The sequence below is a fragment of the Saimiri boliviensis genome, chromosome 7 (assembly GCF_048565385.1).
Source record: "Saimiri boliviensis isolate mSaiBol1 chromosome 7, mSaiBol1.pri, whole genome shotgun sequence".
NCBI lineage: Eukaryota > Metazoa > Chordata > Mammalia > Primates > Cebidae > Saimiri > Saimiri boliviensis.
Genome location: NC_133455.1, coordinates 101861820 through 101876636, shown reverse-complemented (window position 1 = coordinate 101876636; position 14817 = coordinate 101861820). Strand labels below are relative to the sequence as shown.

Sequence of the window (14817 nt, the reverse complement as noted above, 5' to 3'; positions counted from 1 at the left end):
CAAAGTACATTCGCTCTACCCATCATCCCTAGAGCCTCAATCCATTAAACCATTAACACAATATTAAAAGCTCACAGTCTCATCAGCTCAAAATATCCAAATCTCATCATCTCAATCATCTAAATTAGATGTTAATGAGGCCCTGGACATAATCCATCACAGGGCAAAAAGAGTCGTTAGTCCCAAGAAGTGCTGAAATCTGGCTGGGAAAACAACATGGTTTCAACACCTGGGAATAATCCTCTTTAGTTCATGTCTCTATCCTCTGGGATCCAGGATCCACTCTTGGAATCATTCACCCTTTTTCATGAAGAATGTATTTGCAGCTGAATTGTTTTATCAGACCTTGTTTCCTTCTTGCATAATACGAGAGGACATTCTTCTTTTATTCTATGCTCTCTCTGTCCCTTTTAACTGAAGCTGACAGTGTTTCTGTTAGTATAAATTTTTCAAGAACCAGGTGGGTCTCCTGTGTGTCACAGAGAATTATTCTGTTAAACAAAAATCTTCTTCTATCTCCCATTTTGGCTGGATCATTCTATCTCCCATTTTGGCTTTTGCAGAGATGAGTAAGGGTATCTAAGAGTGATGCACTTAATATTTTCAAATAGCCCTATTCTGTGACTAAATTACTCTGACATTTTTGTTTTTCTGCAAAGCAAATCTTTAGCAAACAATTGTCCAGTCACATCATAGCTTTTTTTCTAGAGCACAATTTCCTAACAGTGAATGTCTTAATTTTACTGATTCTAGATAAGCTGAGAAATTTCCAAATTATCAAGTCCTAGTTCATTTTTGATGACTAATTCCTCATTCAATTTAAGTTTTTGCTTTCCAGTTTTATTATAAACAGGAAGAAGGGGTCAGACTAACCCTTTAACACTTTTCTTTAAATGCTTCTCCCTAAATATCTAAATTCATTAACATTTGGTATTTCTTTTTCTTAAATATTTTGTTGACTTTACCAGTGAAGCCATCTGGACATAGAATCTTCTTTGTGAGAAGGTTTTAAATACAAATTTATTTTCTTTAATTAAGTGCAATTTAAGTTTGCTGCTACTTTAGTAAATTTTTGGTTGTATACGTCATTTAAAATCTTGTCTATTTTTCTAAACTGTTTAATTTATTGACATAAAATAATCCATAACATTCTTTTATAGTTTTAAAATATCGGTAATTTCTATAGTGACAGCACCTCTTTTATTCAAGATACTTATAATTTATGTCTTTTCTTGATCAGTTTGGCTAAAAGCTTCTCAATTGTAATTTCAAACAGCTAGTTTTTGGTTTAATTGATTTTCTTTCTTTTTTATTTTCGTGTCAGTGGTATTCACTGATCTTTATCAATTAAAGATTGATTTTAATTTAGTCTTCTTTTTATACTTTCTTCATGAGGATGCTGGGGTCATTGATTGAGAACTTTCTTCTTCTCTAATACTAGTGTTTAGTGTTACACATTTTCTGTTAATAATGCTTTGGTTGCGTCCCACAACATTTACAAGTGATGCTTTAATTTTGAATCAATTTAAAACGTTTTCTACTTTCCTTTTTGATTTCTTCTTGGGACTATGAATTATTCAGAACTGTGTCATTTAGTTTCTAAATGGAGACATTTTAGGGATCTTTCTGTTACTGATTTCTGATTTAATGCCATTATGACTGTATCACTTTACTTCTTTGAAATTTATGGAGACATTTTATAGCTCAGAAAATATGGTCTATCTTGGTAAATGTTAGAATACATATTCTGCTGCTGTTAAATATTCTCTGAATGTCACTGAGATCAACTGGCGTAATAGAATTTCTCTGTCTTAGAGCACCCTTTTCTTCTTTATTCCCTTGAATCATAAATATCTTATTAATTTCTGTTATCCTGGGAAGAATGTTTAACATTTCATAGAAAGATAAGTAAAAAATTTTTTTTAACAAAAGTTAAGTACAGCTGGCCTATTTACTTGTTACCTGTTGTCCCCGCATTAAATCTCATAAGGAAATAATAGACTTCTTTTTGTTAGTTTGTTTTAAAATTTAAAACAAAATTGAATATTTATGAACTATCATTTGACTGAAGCAACTTTTATTAACAGAGCTCATTTACAAAGATCAAAACACCCGTACCTCCAGGGTCAGTTACTATATCCAGGAAAAAGTGAAGAATATAAATTTAAGATTTGGCATATGTTTTATATTTTAACTCTGAAACATCATTTCTTGTATTAGCTCTTGGCACACAGTGGGTAGATAATAAATATTTTTAATGAATTCATAAATCAAGTATAAGTTATCTCTTGGTTTACAATTTACCAGAGCCAAATTGTGGGGAAAAAAATCCATCAGAATTATATCCAAAGGGAGTATACGTTCCTGTCTTAGTGCATCTCTGTAATAGGAATTTTGGATAACAGTGTTAATAAAGCATGCTGTATGCCCTCAAGATGCCCACAGTCGAGTAGAGATAACGAGGTGCTGCCTCTGTTTAAGCACCTAAACACTGACAAGTTATAACAAATCCCATTTCCCTTAAATGCTCTTAATACAAGAGCTAAATAAAACCCCAGAGTTTTCCGTACACTTTATTTTGTGTGAAAGTTGATACCTAAAAAGAATCTCAACTTGCGCAACTTAGTAGAAGCCTACGCCGAGAAGACTCTGCTCTCAGTCATTCTATTTCTCCAGCTCCCCGTTGCCTCTTTCGATTTAAGTAGTTCAATGCAGCATCAAGCAAAACTTACACCCTAATATCCTGTACGTGTTTTCAAATAAAAATTGATTTTTAATTAGTCACCTAACTCAGTTATTTACAACTTTTCCTTTAGTCATGTAAAGTTTGATTAAAATACTCTTTTAATTAATCATGAATTTCAGTTTGATTTTAAAATATGAATGTTTGTAATTTTTTTGAGCTCCACATTAGCCTCTAAATAAATTTCCTGTAACTCTACGTCTAGATGAAAACTTTTTTTTTCATAGACTTTCTCCCAGTCTTTTTGAGCCAGCAAGAGGCTTCTAAGGTCATGATAAGGGTGTGAAACCCACACTCTGAAACCCCACTCACCACATCTTCTTCTGAGGTCTATAACATCTCTTAGACCTATATAATCTCTTACTGGTTGTTTTCTTTCTGCTTGAAATAAAGCATAACGTTTAAATACATTCATTCAAATATGAAACATTGACTCTAAATTTCCACTTAATCCTTGACTTTATGTTATTGAACATTATATTAATTTTTTTAGAGCAGGTAAGGTTGTCTCTCATAACATATGAAAAATAAACTGCCTCACAAAGCAGTGTCTTCAAGTTTCTGCAGTAGAGTTTAAATCCTGTATGGACTGAATACTAACGTGGTGAGGTGGGGAGAAGTGTCTCTCTCTCTCTCTTTTGCGTGTGTATGTGAGACAGAATTTCACTCTTGTTGCCCATGCTGGAGTGCAATGGTGTGATCTCAGCTCACCTCAATGTATGCCTCTTGGGTTCAAGTGATTCTCCTGCCTCAGCCTCCCACGTAGCTGAGATTACAGGCATGCAACCTGACACCCAGCTAATTTTGTATGTTTAGTAGAGGCAAGGTTTCACCATGTTGGTTAGGCTGGCCTCAAACTTCTGACCTCAGGTGATCCACCCACCTCAGCCTTCCAAGGTGCTGGGATTACAGGCCTGAGATACCGCACCCGGCTGAAGTGGCTCTCTCTTTAAGGAAAAATATACTTCATTTTATTTAATGACAGCTATGTAAGTGGTTGTTTTGACTTTGTCTTTGAGATTTAGGAAACTCAATGAAAATCTTAAGTACTCTAGTGTAATAACTATTGCAGCTGCCTAATAAAATTAACTCCTGCCTATGTCTAACCCTGCTCCAGAATTCCACGTTCATTTGGCTTTCATCTTACTGTTTCAGATTGATTTTGACTCTGCTGTTTCTCTGTATTTTCATGAAAGCTGTCTTCAAATCTTCATATATATAGGAAGGGTACAATTTTTAGAGAATAATTTTATGCTACAAAGATCAAACTTAGAACATTTATGAAAAAACTCAAGGGGAATGTTACATAAGCACTGTGGAGTTCACACAGAGGACAACCACTAAGATGAACACACAGAATTCTATTCTAAAAATCAAAGGCTCACAAGGCTTTGTGTTTGATCTGTGTCTGTATCCCTGCTGTATTATAAGAAGGAAAAGACTGTTGCATTATTTGTATTGCCCTCACATACACAAACATTATAACCAAAAGTGTTATAGAAGTTCTCTTTCTTCTCTCTCGACCGCTTTCTAAATAATATTTTTAAATTTAGAAATAGAGGAAATGGACAATTAAACCTCTATCTTTAAGGGAAAATGTCATTAGCTCAGCGTATATTCATTGAACACTACTTCCTGCACAGTGGCATAAATGCAAGTCTTTTCTTACTTCAGTGTGCTCCAAATGTAAATAAAGTCCATAGTTGGAAATGCCTTTTTTTAAAACAAAAAATTGATAATTCTGTTCCTAATGTATTATTCTGGACTTGTTCTTCTTTCTAAATCCTCCAGTGGAAGGAGTGTTTTCCTTCTCCTTTCAAGTAGAATCGGTCCTTGCTCCCAGGGCCCATCTGCTTGTTTACACCGTTTTACCTAACGGAGAGATTGTCGCAGACGCTGATGAGTTTGAGGTTGAAAACTGTTTTGCCAACAAGGTGGGTTGTTTTGTTTAAGACTAGTCCTTTTATTCTTCTCCCATTGTGATGTGTGGAAAAGAAAGAAATAAGACAAATAGACATACAGCGCTCCCAAAACATTCTTCCCAACTACCTCTAATGGCAGAGTGATGTCATACTGAGAAGCCTAGTGCTGACATCTGAAACAGGCAACCGCAAACACAATTTTTAAGTCTCTTGTTTTGTTATAAAATTCACATGGATTTCAAAATCAAGTAATCTATAAACCTTTAATAGTTTTAATTTTTTAATGTTTTGTTACTAATATTTTTGGATGGGTGTGGTGGCTCATGCCTGTAGTCCCAGCACTTTGGGAGGCCAAGGCGGGCAGATCATGAGGTCAGGAGTTTGAGTCTAGCCTGGCCAACATGGTGAAACTCTGTCTCTACAGAAAAATACAAAAAAATTAGCTGGGCATACTGGCACGCACCTGTAATCCCAGCTACTCAGGATGCTGAGACAGGAGAATAGCTGAACCTGGGAGGCAGGTTGCAGTGAGCCAAGATCACACCACTGCCCTCCAGCCTGGGCAACAAAGAAAGACTCCATCTCCAAAAAATAAAAATAAAATTAAAAAATAATGATAGCCTAAAATTATAACATAGGTTCAAATGGCATCTTTTTTATTTAAGGAATTCAAAGCTGCCATGGGAAGCTCTCCGAGATATAAGTATGCTTTATTCCAACAGAATTTGGTACTGTTTATCTGATTTTCACTACTCTAACAGCATAATCACAACATTAACAATCAGATAAGAGCTGCCTAGTTCAGATACCTTATTTCAAATATACCTGGAAGGATGTTTTTTTTTTTTAACATGGGCTTTGTGGAGATTAAAACAAAATATATTTATAGCAAGTGAACATTTCTGCCCTAAGACGTATATTTAGATTATTTTGTTTTAAATATACAGTGAGATAAGAAACATACACAGTGGATCCTGATGTAAACCTTTAACTCCATTTTACTAGAGTGCTATTAAACTTGGACGGTGTGTCCAAGAAACGTAGTGTCTGTTCTGTTTAGATTTCTGTGTGTTTCATAGCCACTGAGAAGAGACTCCTTCATGCTTTAACACCTTTGCTGTTAATGGTGCGTAGTTAGTTGGTTGTTTCATCTTGGAATGGCCATGTTATGCTCCGGCTTTCAGCACACCTCATTCATTCTAGCAGTGGAGTTTCTGGATCAGTATCCTCTTCACACACTGGAAATTAGAAAAGTATTGTAAAACAGAATTGGCAGAAAAGTAATTCTCTCCCCAGACTCCAGTCTGAAAAACACTTCTGATTTTGCAAAACATGTGATAGTCCCTGTGCAACAGTATAAAACTTCACCAGAGAAGCAAAAGCCCATGGACATTATATTCAGTTACTTCATGTTAAATACCTTTTAAATCATCATTGATCAGAATTGAAGATCAGCTATGAAAAATAACATGAACAAAGATTCATAAGACGATTCAGAAGAAAGTTGACTACCACAAAAGTTAAAAAAAAAAAAAAAAACAGTAGATCTGTTAAAATTACAAATTGAGCATCTTACAACTTAGACATCTTGGTGAGACGATGAGCAAATAAACAGTGCACAGAGGATGTGAGGAAAGATCCCAAGTCAGACACGAATCCCTGCAAAATGATACATTTAACATTTTTTTAAATCTTTGCTGAGACAGAGAAAATAGCTTTCTATTCAAACTTCATATACTTATTTCCTCACTTAAAAACAACAGATTCAGTGCACACATTAAATATTATGTAATAGTTGGAATTGTTTATTATACCCAACTGGATATAATTATTCATTAAGCATAACATTGGTAACAACTAATATAATATATGAGGTACAGACACCTTTGAAATATACCTTAAAGTTCTGTTTCGGTTTTCATATCAGTAAAACATTTTCTATGTTCTAAAATGTCCACTTCTTGCTAATAGTGTTTCTAATTTATTATAATCCCAAATCACTTGTTCTTTTGACATAGACAGTCACTAACACATTTTAATGAACTAAAATTTTCTAAAAATAAAAACAAGTATATTTCAAAGAGATTCTCTGTAAGCAATGTTTTCATAAGGTTTTGAATTAGAAAGATGATTACTACTGCATCTTGAAGATAAATAATTATTGATTTATTTTTCATATATGTCTTACGATAAGCGATTCCAAACTGCTATATTAATTCAGCAGACCACAAAGCTGGATTGTCATAGTGAAATTTAGCAACCTAATTTAGCTAAACATTCTGATATTTCATTCCAATACAGATCAGTTTTCAGTCCAAGAATCAAGGAAGTTACCTGATGCTACAACTATATAACCCAGATTCTTCTCAAGAAACATCTATATCCACAGAAGGAATCAATAGATTCACTTGCCAATTAATTTTTTTGGCCAAAGTAGAATCAAATCTTTGGGAAAATTCTGTACATTTTCTGTTGTTTTTTATTCATTTTCTGTTGTTTTTTTAAATTCATTTTTTGAATTGTTTGAACTGATTAATTCTTAGGCTGTATATTAGATCTTTAACTTTTTAAATAGACCAATAAATCCCCAGTCATGATGAACAGTCCCACCCTGCTTTAGAATTTCACATGACTGAGACTGCCAACTGGAGGAGGTGCCTGTTGGCTGGTCCCAGGGGTGGAATGTGATTTTCACATCACTGTGCAAACTACACACAGTCACCCAGTCGTCACAAAAGCACGGCACAGACGTAGGTCAGTGATATAGCAAGGGATACATCTTTCTTGGATGTGTGTTTTCAGTTCTATTCAGAGTTCTATTTGTATATGATTAAGGTCAATTTATAGTTCACCATTTATACAAGGAATGGAAAACCTGAGTTAACTGGAATCAAATTTCCATATTTTCCAGAAACACTGAATTGATAGTTCCTAAGCTGTTCACGTCTTAATTCTGCTCTGAGATGAATAAAGAGAAAGGAAGTATAGAAAAGCCTACTCTTACTCTGGAGTAGAAGAAGGGCTGGTTACTATAATGATTATAAAAGTGTCTGCTTTAATCATGTCCTCTTTACAGGTAAATTTGAGATTCTCCTCGGCTCAGAGCCTGCCAGCTTCAGACAACCGCCTGAAGGTGACAGCCACCCCCTTCTCCCTCTGTGCCCTCCGTGCTGTAGACCAGAGTGTGCTGCTAATGAAGCCTGAAGCTGAACTCTCACCTCAATCTGTGAGTTCAATTTCAACCTTGGGGTCATGAAATGCTCACATGATAAGATCATTTTTGGAAGTTAGGAGATCCAAAAATGTTTGTAAAAAGGAAGTTCTTCAGCGTGACAGGGATAGTGTAATTCCAAAACGAGCATAAATTGCCTGAAGTAATTTACATATTTTATCTCATTGTATTCTCTGTTATATTCTCATTGAGGGAGCAATCTTGCTTGCCAAAACAACCTTCATGCCTGGCACAGAATCTTTTGTTTTTTTAGCTTTTGAGTTCTGGGGTACATATGCCAGATGTACAGGTTCGTTACATAGGTAAACGTTTGACATGGTTGGAGGTGTGCTGCACGGATCAATCCATCACCTAGGTATTAAGCCCAGCATCTATTAGCTGTTCTTCCTCTGCTCTCCCTCCCCCTGCCCCCGTCCCAACAGGCCCCAGCGTGTGTTGTTGCCTGCCACGTGTCCATGTATTCTCAGCATTCAGCTCCCACTTACAAGTGAGAACATTCGGTGTTTGATATTCCATTCCTGCATTCGTTTGCCGAGGATAATGGCTTCCAGGTCCATCTTTGTCCCTGCAAAGGACATGATGTCATTTTTTGTGGCTGCATAGTATTCCATGGAGTATATGTATCTCATTTTCTTTATCCAGTCTATCACTGATGGGTATTTAGGTTGATTCCATCTCTTCTCTATTGTAAATAGTGATTCGATGAACATTTATAATAGAATGATTTCTATTCCTTTGGGTATATTACCCAGTAATGAGATTGTGAGTCAAATGGTATTTCTGCTTCTAGATCTTTGAGGAATCGCCACACTGTCTTCTACAATGGTTGAACTAATTCGCACTCCCACCAACATTGTAAAAGTGTGCCTTTTTCCCCCCAACCTCACCAGGATCTGTTGTTTCTTGACTTTCTGGCTGGTGTGAGATGGTGTTTCATTGTGGTTTTGATTTGCATTTCTCTAATGATCAGTAAGATTGTCATAAGTTTGTTGGCGGCATGAATATCTTCTTTAAGAATTGTCTGCACATGTCCTTTGCCCACTTTTTAAGGAGGTTGTTGTTTTCTTGTAAATTTGTTTAAGTTCCTTGTAGATGCTGGATGTTTGGTCTTTGTCAAATGAATAAATTACAAATATCTTCTCTCACTCTGTCGGTTGTCTGTTCACTCTGATGAGAGTTTCTTTGGCTGTGAAGAAGCTCTTTAGTTTAATTAAGTCTGATTTTGTCAGTTTTTTGTTGCTGCTTTTGGAGATTTTGCCATAAAATCTTTGCTCATGCCTATGTCCTAAATGGTGCTGCCTAGATTTTCTTCTAGGATTTTTATAGTTTGGGGTTTTACATTGAAGTCTTTAATCTATCTTCGGTTAATTTTTGTATAAGGTGTAAGAAAGGATTCCTGTTTCAATTTTCTGCATATGGCTAGCGAGCACTCCCAGAAGCATTTACTAAATAGGGAATCCCCTCCCCATTGCTTTTTTCACACTTGTTAAAGTTCAATCCGATGGCTGTAGATGTGTGGTCGTATTTCTGAGTTCTCTATTGCATTGGTTTGTGTCTGTTCTTGTACCAGGACCCGCTGCTTTTGCCACTGTAGACTTGTAGTAGAGTTCGAAGTCAGGTAGCATGATGCCTCAATCTTTATTCTTTAGGCTTAGGATCGTCTTGGCTATTTGGGCTCTCTTTTGGTTCCATGTAATTTTTTAAATAGCTTTTTCTAATTCTGTGAAAGTTGTCAATGGTAGTTTAATAAGAATAGCATTAAATTTATAAATTTATTTGGTCAGCATGGCCAGTTTTACGATATTGATTCTTCTTATTTATGAGCATGAAATGTTTTTCCATTTGTTTGTGTCCTCTATGAATTCTTGTGGTGGTTTGTAATTCTCCTTGAAGAGGTTCTTCACTTCCCTTGTTAGCTCTATTTCTAGGTATTTTATTCTCTTTGTAGCAATTGTGAATGGGAGTTCGTTCACGATTTGGCTCTGCTTGTCTATTGTTGGTATATAGGAATGAATGCTAGTGATTTTGCACATTGAATTTGTGTCTGAGGCTTTGCTGAAGTTGCATATCAACCTGAGAAGCTTTTGGGCAGAGATGATGGGGTTTTCTAGCTAGAGGATAGGGTAGTCTGTGAACAAAGATAATATGACTTCCTCTCTTCCTATTTGAATATGCTTTATTTCTTTCGTCTGCCTGATTGCCCTGCTCAGAAATTCAAATACTGTGTTCAGCAGGAGAAGTGAGAGAGGGCATCCTTGTCTTGTGCAGGTTTTAAGTGGGAATGCTTCCTGCGTTTGCCCATTTGGTGTGATATTGGCTGTGGGTTTGTCATAAATGGCTCTTATTATTTTGAGGTGTATTCCTTCAATACCTAGTTCATTGAGAATTTTTAACGCAAAGGGATATTCAATTTTATTTTAGGCTATTTCTGAGTCTATTGAGATAATCATGTGACTGTCTTTAGTTCTGTTTATGTGATGAATTGCGTTTCTTGATTTGCATATGTTAAACCAACCTTGCATCTCAGGGGTGAAGCCAACATAATTGTGGTGGATAAGCTTTTGATGTGCTGCTGGATTCAGTTTGCCAGCATTTTATTGAGGATTTTTGCTTCGATGTACATCAGGGATGTTGGCTTGAAGTTTTCTTTTTTTGTTGTATCCTTGCCAGGTTTTGGTATCAGGATAATGCTGGTCTCATAAAATGAATTAGGGAGGAGCCCCACCTTTTCAGTATGTTGGAATAGTTTCATTAGAAGTGGTATCAGCTCTTCTTTGTACCTCTGGTAACAATCATCTATAAATTTGTCTAGTCCTGGAATTTTGGTTGGTAGGATTTTGTTAATGCCTCAGTTTCTGAAATCATTATTGGTTTATTCAGGGATTCAACTTCTTCCTGGTTCAGTCTTGGGAGGGTGTATGTGTCCAGGAATTTATCCATTTCTTCCAGTTTTTATGTTTATGTGCGCAGAGGTGTTTATGGTATTCTCTACTGGTTGTTTGCATTTCTGTGGGGTTGGTGGTGGATTCATTGATTTTTTTTGAAGGGTTTTTGTGTCTCCATCTCCCTCAGTTCATCTCTGAACTTTGTTATTTCTTATCTTCTGCTAGCATTGGGGTTTGTTTGCTCTTGGTTCTCTTGTTCCTTCAGTTGTGATGTTACGTTGCTGATTTGAGATCTCTCTAGCTTTTTGATATGGGCATTTAATGTTACAAATTTCCCTCTTAACACTGCTTCAGCTGCATCCGAGAGATTCTGGTATGTTGTCTCTTTGTTCTTATTAGTCTCAAAGAACTTCTTGATTTCTGCCTTAATTTCATTATTTACCCAAGAGTCATTCAGGAGCAGGTTATTCAATTTCCACGTTGTGTGGTTTTGAGCGAGTTTCTTAATCTTGAGTTCTAATTTGATTGCATTGTGGTCTGACAGACTGATTGTTACAATTTCAGTTCTTTCGAATTTGCTGAAGTGTGTTTTACTTCCAATTATGTGATCAATTTTAGAGAAAGTGCTATGTGGTAATGAGAAGAATATATATTGCATAATGATTATATATTATATATAATACAAAAATATTTTTATATGACATAATTATATATTATATATTTATGTATTATATAATTATATATTATATAATTGTGTATTGTATTATTAAATATATATTATATGTTATACAATATATTATATAATACATTATATATTATGTTATGTTTATATGTTATATGTAATTATAATTATTATATATTATATATAATATTTTATGTAAAATATATATTTTATATATATATTCTTCTTATCACCACATAACACTTTCTCTAAAACTGATCACATAATTGGTATTAAAACACTCCTCAACAAATGCAAAAGAACTGAAAAGAACTGAAATTTCATATATATATATATATATATATATTTGGATAGAGAGTTCCAGAGATATCTATCCACTTGATCCAGAGCTTAGTTCAGGTCCTGAATATCTTTGTTGATTTTGTGTCTTGATGAACTGCCTAATATTGTCAGTGGAGTGTTAAAATCTCCCACTATTATTGTGTGGGAGACTAAGTCTCCTTGTAATTCTCTAAGAACTTGCTTTATGAATCTGGGTGCTTCTGTACTGGGTGCATATATATTTAAGATAGTTAGTTCTTCTTGTTGCATTGAGCCCTTTGCCATTATGTAATGCCCTTCTTTGTCTTTTTTCATCTTTTTTGGTTTGAAGTTTGTTTTGTCAGAAACTAGGGGCCTGGTATGGTGGCTCACTTCCAGAGTTACTTTGGGAGCCCAAGGTGGGTGAATTACCTGAGGTCAGTAGTTCAAGACCAGCCTGACCAACATAGAGAAACCCCATCTCTACTAAAAATACAGAATTAGCAGGGCATGGTGGTACATGCCTGTAATATCAGCTACATGGGAGGCTGAGGCAGGAGAATCTCTTCATCCCAGAATGCAGAGGTTGCAGTGAGCTGAGGTCACACCATTGCACTCCAGGCTGAGCAACAAGAGTGAAAACTCCATCTCAAAAAAAAAAAAAAAAAGAAGGAAAAGAAGCTAGGATTGCGACCTCTGCTTTTTTCTGTTTTCTATACGGTTGGTAAATTTTCCACCATCCCTTTATTTTGAGCATATGTGTGTCTTTGCACATGAGATGGGTCTCTTGAAGACAGCATACTGATAGATCTTGACTCTATTTATCTTGCCCCACAGAGAATCTTATGTGCATCAGATTATCAACACATTTTTTAATGAGTAAGTGAATAATAATTATTTTAGATGGGTATTATTACTTTGATATTATGAATGAAGACAACACAACTACAATATGTTAAAAATAAGGTTAGCCTTTCCACAGAAACGTGAACAAAATAACACGCTGGGAGGTTAAATTTTCCAATAATAAACATTCCCTGAGCATAGGACCTTATTCCACTTGAGAAATAAGGCAGCTATAACGCACTGATGATAAAAACAATACATTTTAAAGGAGGAATTTGATTCTAATTTCTTTTCTTTTAAGTCCGCTTCCCAACCCACCTCTAATATAACTTCAAGTAATTATGCAAAATTTTTTAGACTTTTCTGAAAATCCAGGCACTGACTCACTGGTTTTAAGTGTGGACAGAAGAGAATTTCCATTCAATCTTGTCTTTAAAAACGTCTCTTGCAATGAAGCACTTTCAGAACAGCCCTATATTTTAGTGGCTTCCTGGTTCACTTATTTACTTAAGAAATATTTATTGCGAGCCAGGTCCTCTCCTCCAGCACCACGACTTTTCCTCCTCCGCAAGGCCGGCCGGCCAAACCCCGCCACGCCTGTGGCCCGCGGCTGCCACGCAGTTTATGTTGCTTTTTTTTTTTTTCCTCCCCCCCACCCCCACACCCCCACACCCCCAGACGAGTTTCGCTCTTGTTACCCAGGCTGGAGTGCAATGGCGCGATCTCGGCTCACCGCAACCTCCGCCTCCTGGGTTCAGGCAATTCTCCTGCCTCAGCCTCCTGAGTAGCTGGGATTACAGGCACGCACCACCATGCCCAGCTAATTTTTTGTATTTTTAGTAGAGACAGGGTTTCACCATTTTTGGCCAAGATGGTCTCGATTTCTTGACCTCGTGATCCACCCGCCTCGGCCTCCCAAAGTGCTGGGATTACAGGCGTGAGCCACCGCGCCCAGCCCTATATTGCTTTTTAATCGTCCGGGAAAGCTTCGACTGCAAAAATGGTATGTCCCACTATCAGACACAGACAAGAAAAAGATCACCGCAGAATTTGTTCAGACCGTTTTAGCGCGGAAACCTAAAATGTGCAGCTTCCTTGAGTGGCGAGGTCTGAAGCTTGTTTACAAAGGATAGGCTAGTCTGTATTTTTGCTGTGCTATTGAGGATCAGGACAATGAACTAATTACCCTCGAAATAATTCATCGTTTTGTGGAATTACTTGACAAGTATTTTGGCAGTGTCTGTGAACTAGATATCATCTTTAATTTTGAGAAGGCTTATTTTAGTTTGGATGAGTTTCTTTTGGGAGGGGAAGTTCAGGAAACATCCGGGAAAAATGTCCTTAAAGCAATTGAGCAGGCCGATCTACTGCAGGAGCCACGTCATGAATATTTTAATGTCCCTGTGTACTAAATGACTACCCATGGAGTATGCAGAATTTCACAGAGGAAATAGAATGCTGATATACATATAAAAGAAAATATCCTCAGCATGGTGATTTATTATCTTGTATAATTATAGCAGAATATTTCAGAACTAGTATTTTATGATTGTATTTTTTTCCTGTTCACATTCCAAACTTTTCTGTTTTATTTTCATTCTATATGTGATCTTGATACAGCTCATTCCTCTCTGAAACTGATTTAATCTCATCTTGATAAAATATGACCTAGAAGTGTTTTGAGTAATATTAAATTTTAAACACATGCATATTATCATTAATGAACCACCTATGATTAATCTTACAAGGTGAAAACATGACAAGCATTAAAATATTTACCAAAGAAAATATAGCTGAAGTACTAGGTCAAAATGAGCAGTACCGTAATACATAGTATAATTTGGTCTTCAAATATTGAGGTTAAAAAAAGAAACTATTTTGTGTGATTTTCTTACAATCTATATGAGCTAATGTGCTCTAATGTATCACATAAAAGTAAATGTGAAAATAATACAAGAAACTCAAATTAATTTGTGCTATTATATACTTAAGGTTAAAACATTCAGTCTTAGGAAATTTTGTAGTGCCACATTTATTGAATCACATTTGTACTATATAATATCAAACAATCCCTTTAAGAACTTATTAGAGAGCTACGTCTGAAAAGTCTGTTCTACAGTATCTGTTGCTTAACAATAACTCTTCTCTTTCAAAGCATTAATGCTGAGTTTATATAGTTCAAAAATTCTAATATTCAGTTTTAATAC

At 35.8% G+C, this 14817-nt stretch overlaps 1 protein-coding gene and 1 pseudogene across 2 annotated transcripts in view; both read left to right on the top strand.

Moving 5' to 3' along the window:
- Positions 1-14817, top strand: part of LOC101049378 (pregnancy zone protein-like) — a 53421-nt gene that overhangs the window by 18330 nt on the left and 20274 nt on the right. For both annotated transcript variants that reach the window (XM_039471842.2, XM_039471841.2), the window contains exons 14-15: positions 4535-4677; positions 7742-7891. In XM_039471842.2, coding sequence (XP_039327776.2) covers positions 4535-4677; positions 7742-7891 — 293 coding nt within the window. The remainder of the gene's footprint in view (positions 1-4534; positions 4678-7741; positions 7892-14817) is intronic.
- On the top strand, positions 8172-14098 carry LOC120364945 (AP-1 complex subunit sigma-2 pseudogene; annotated as a pseudogene).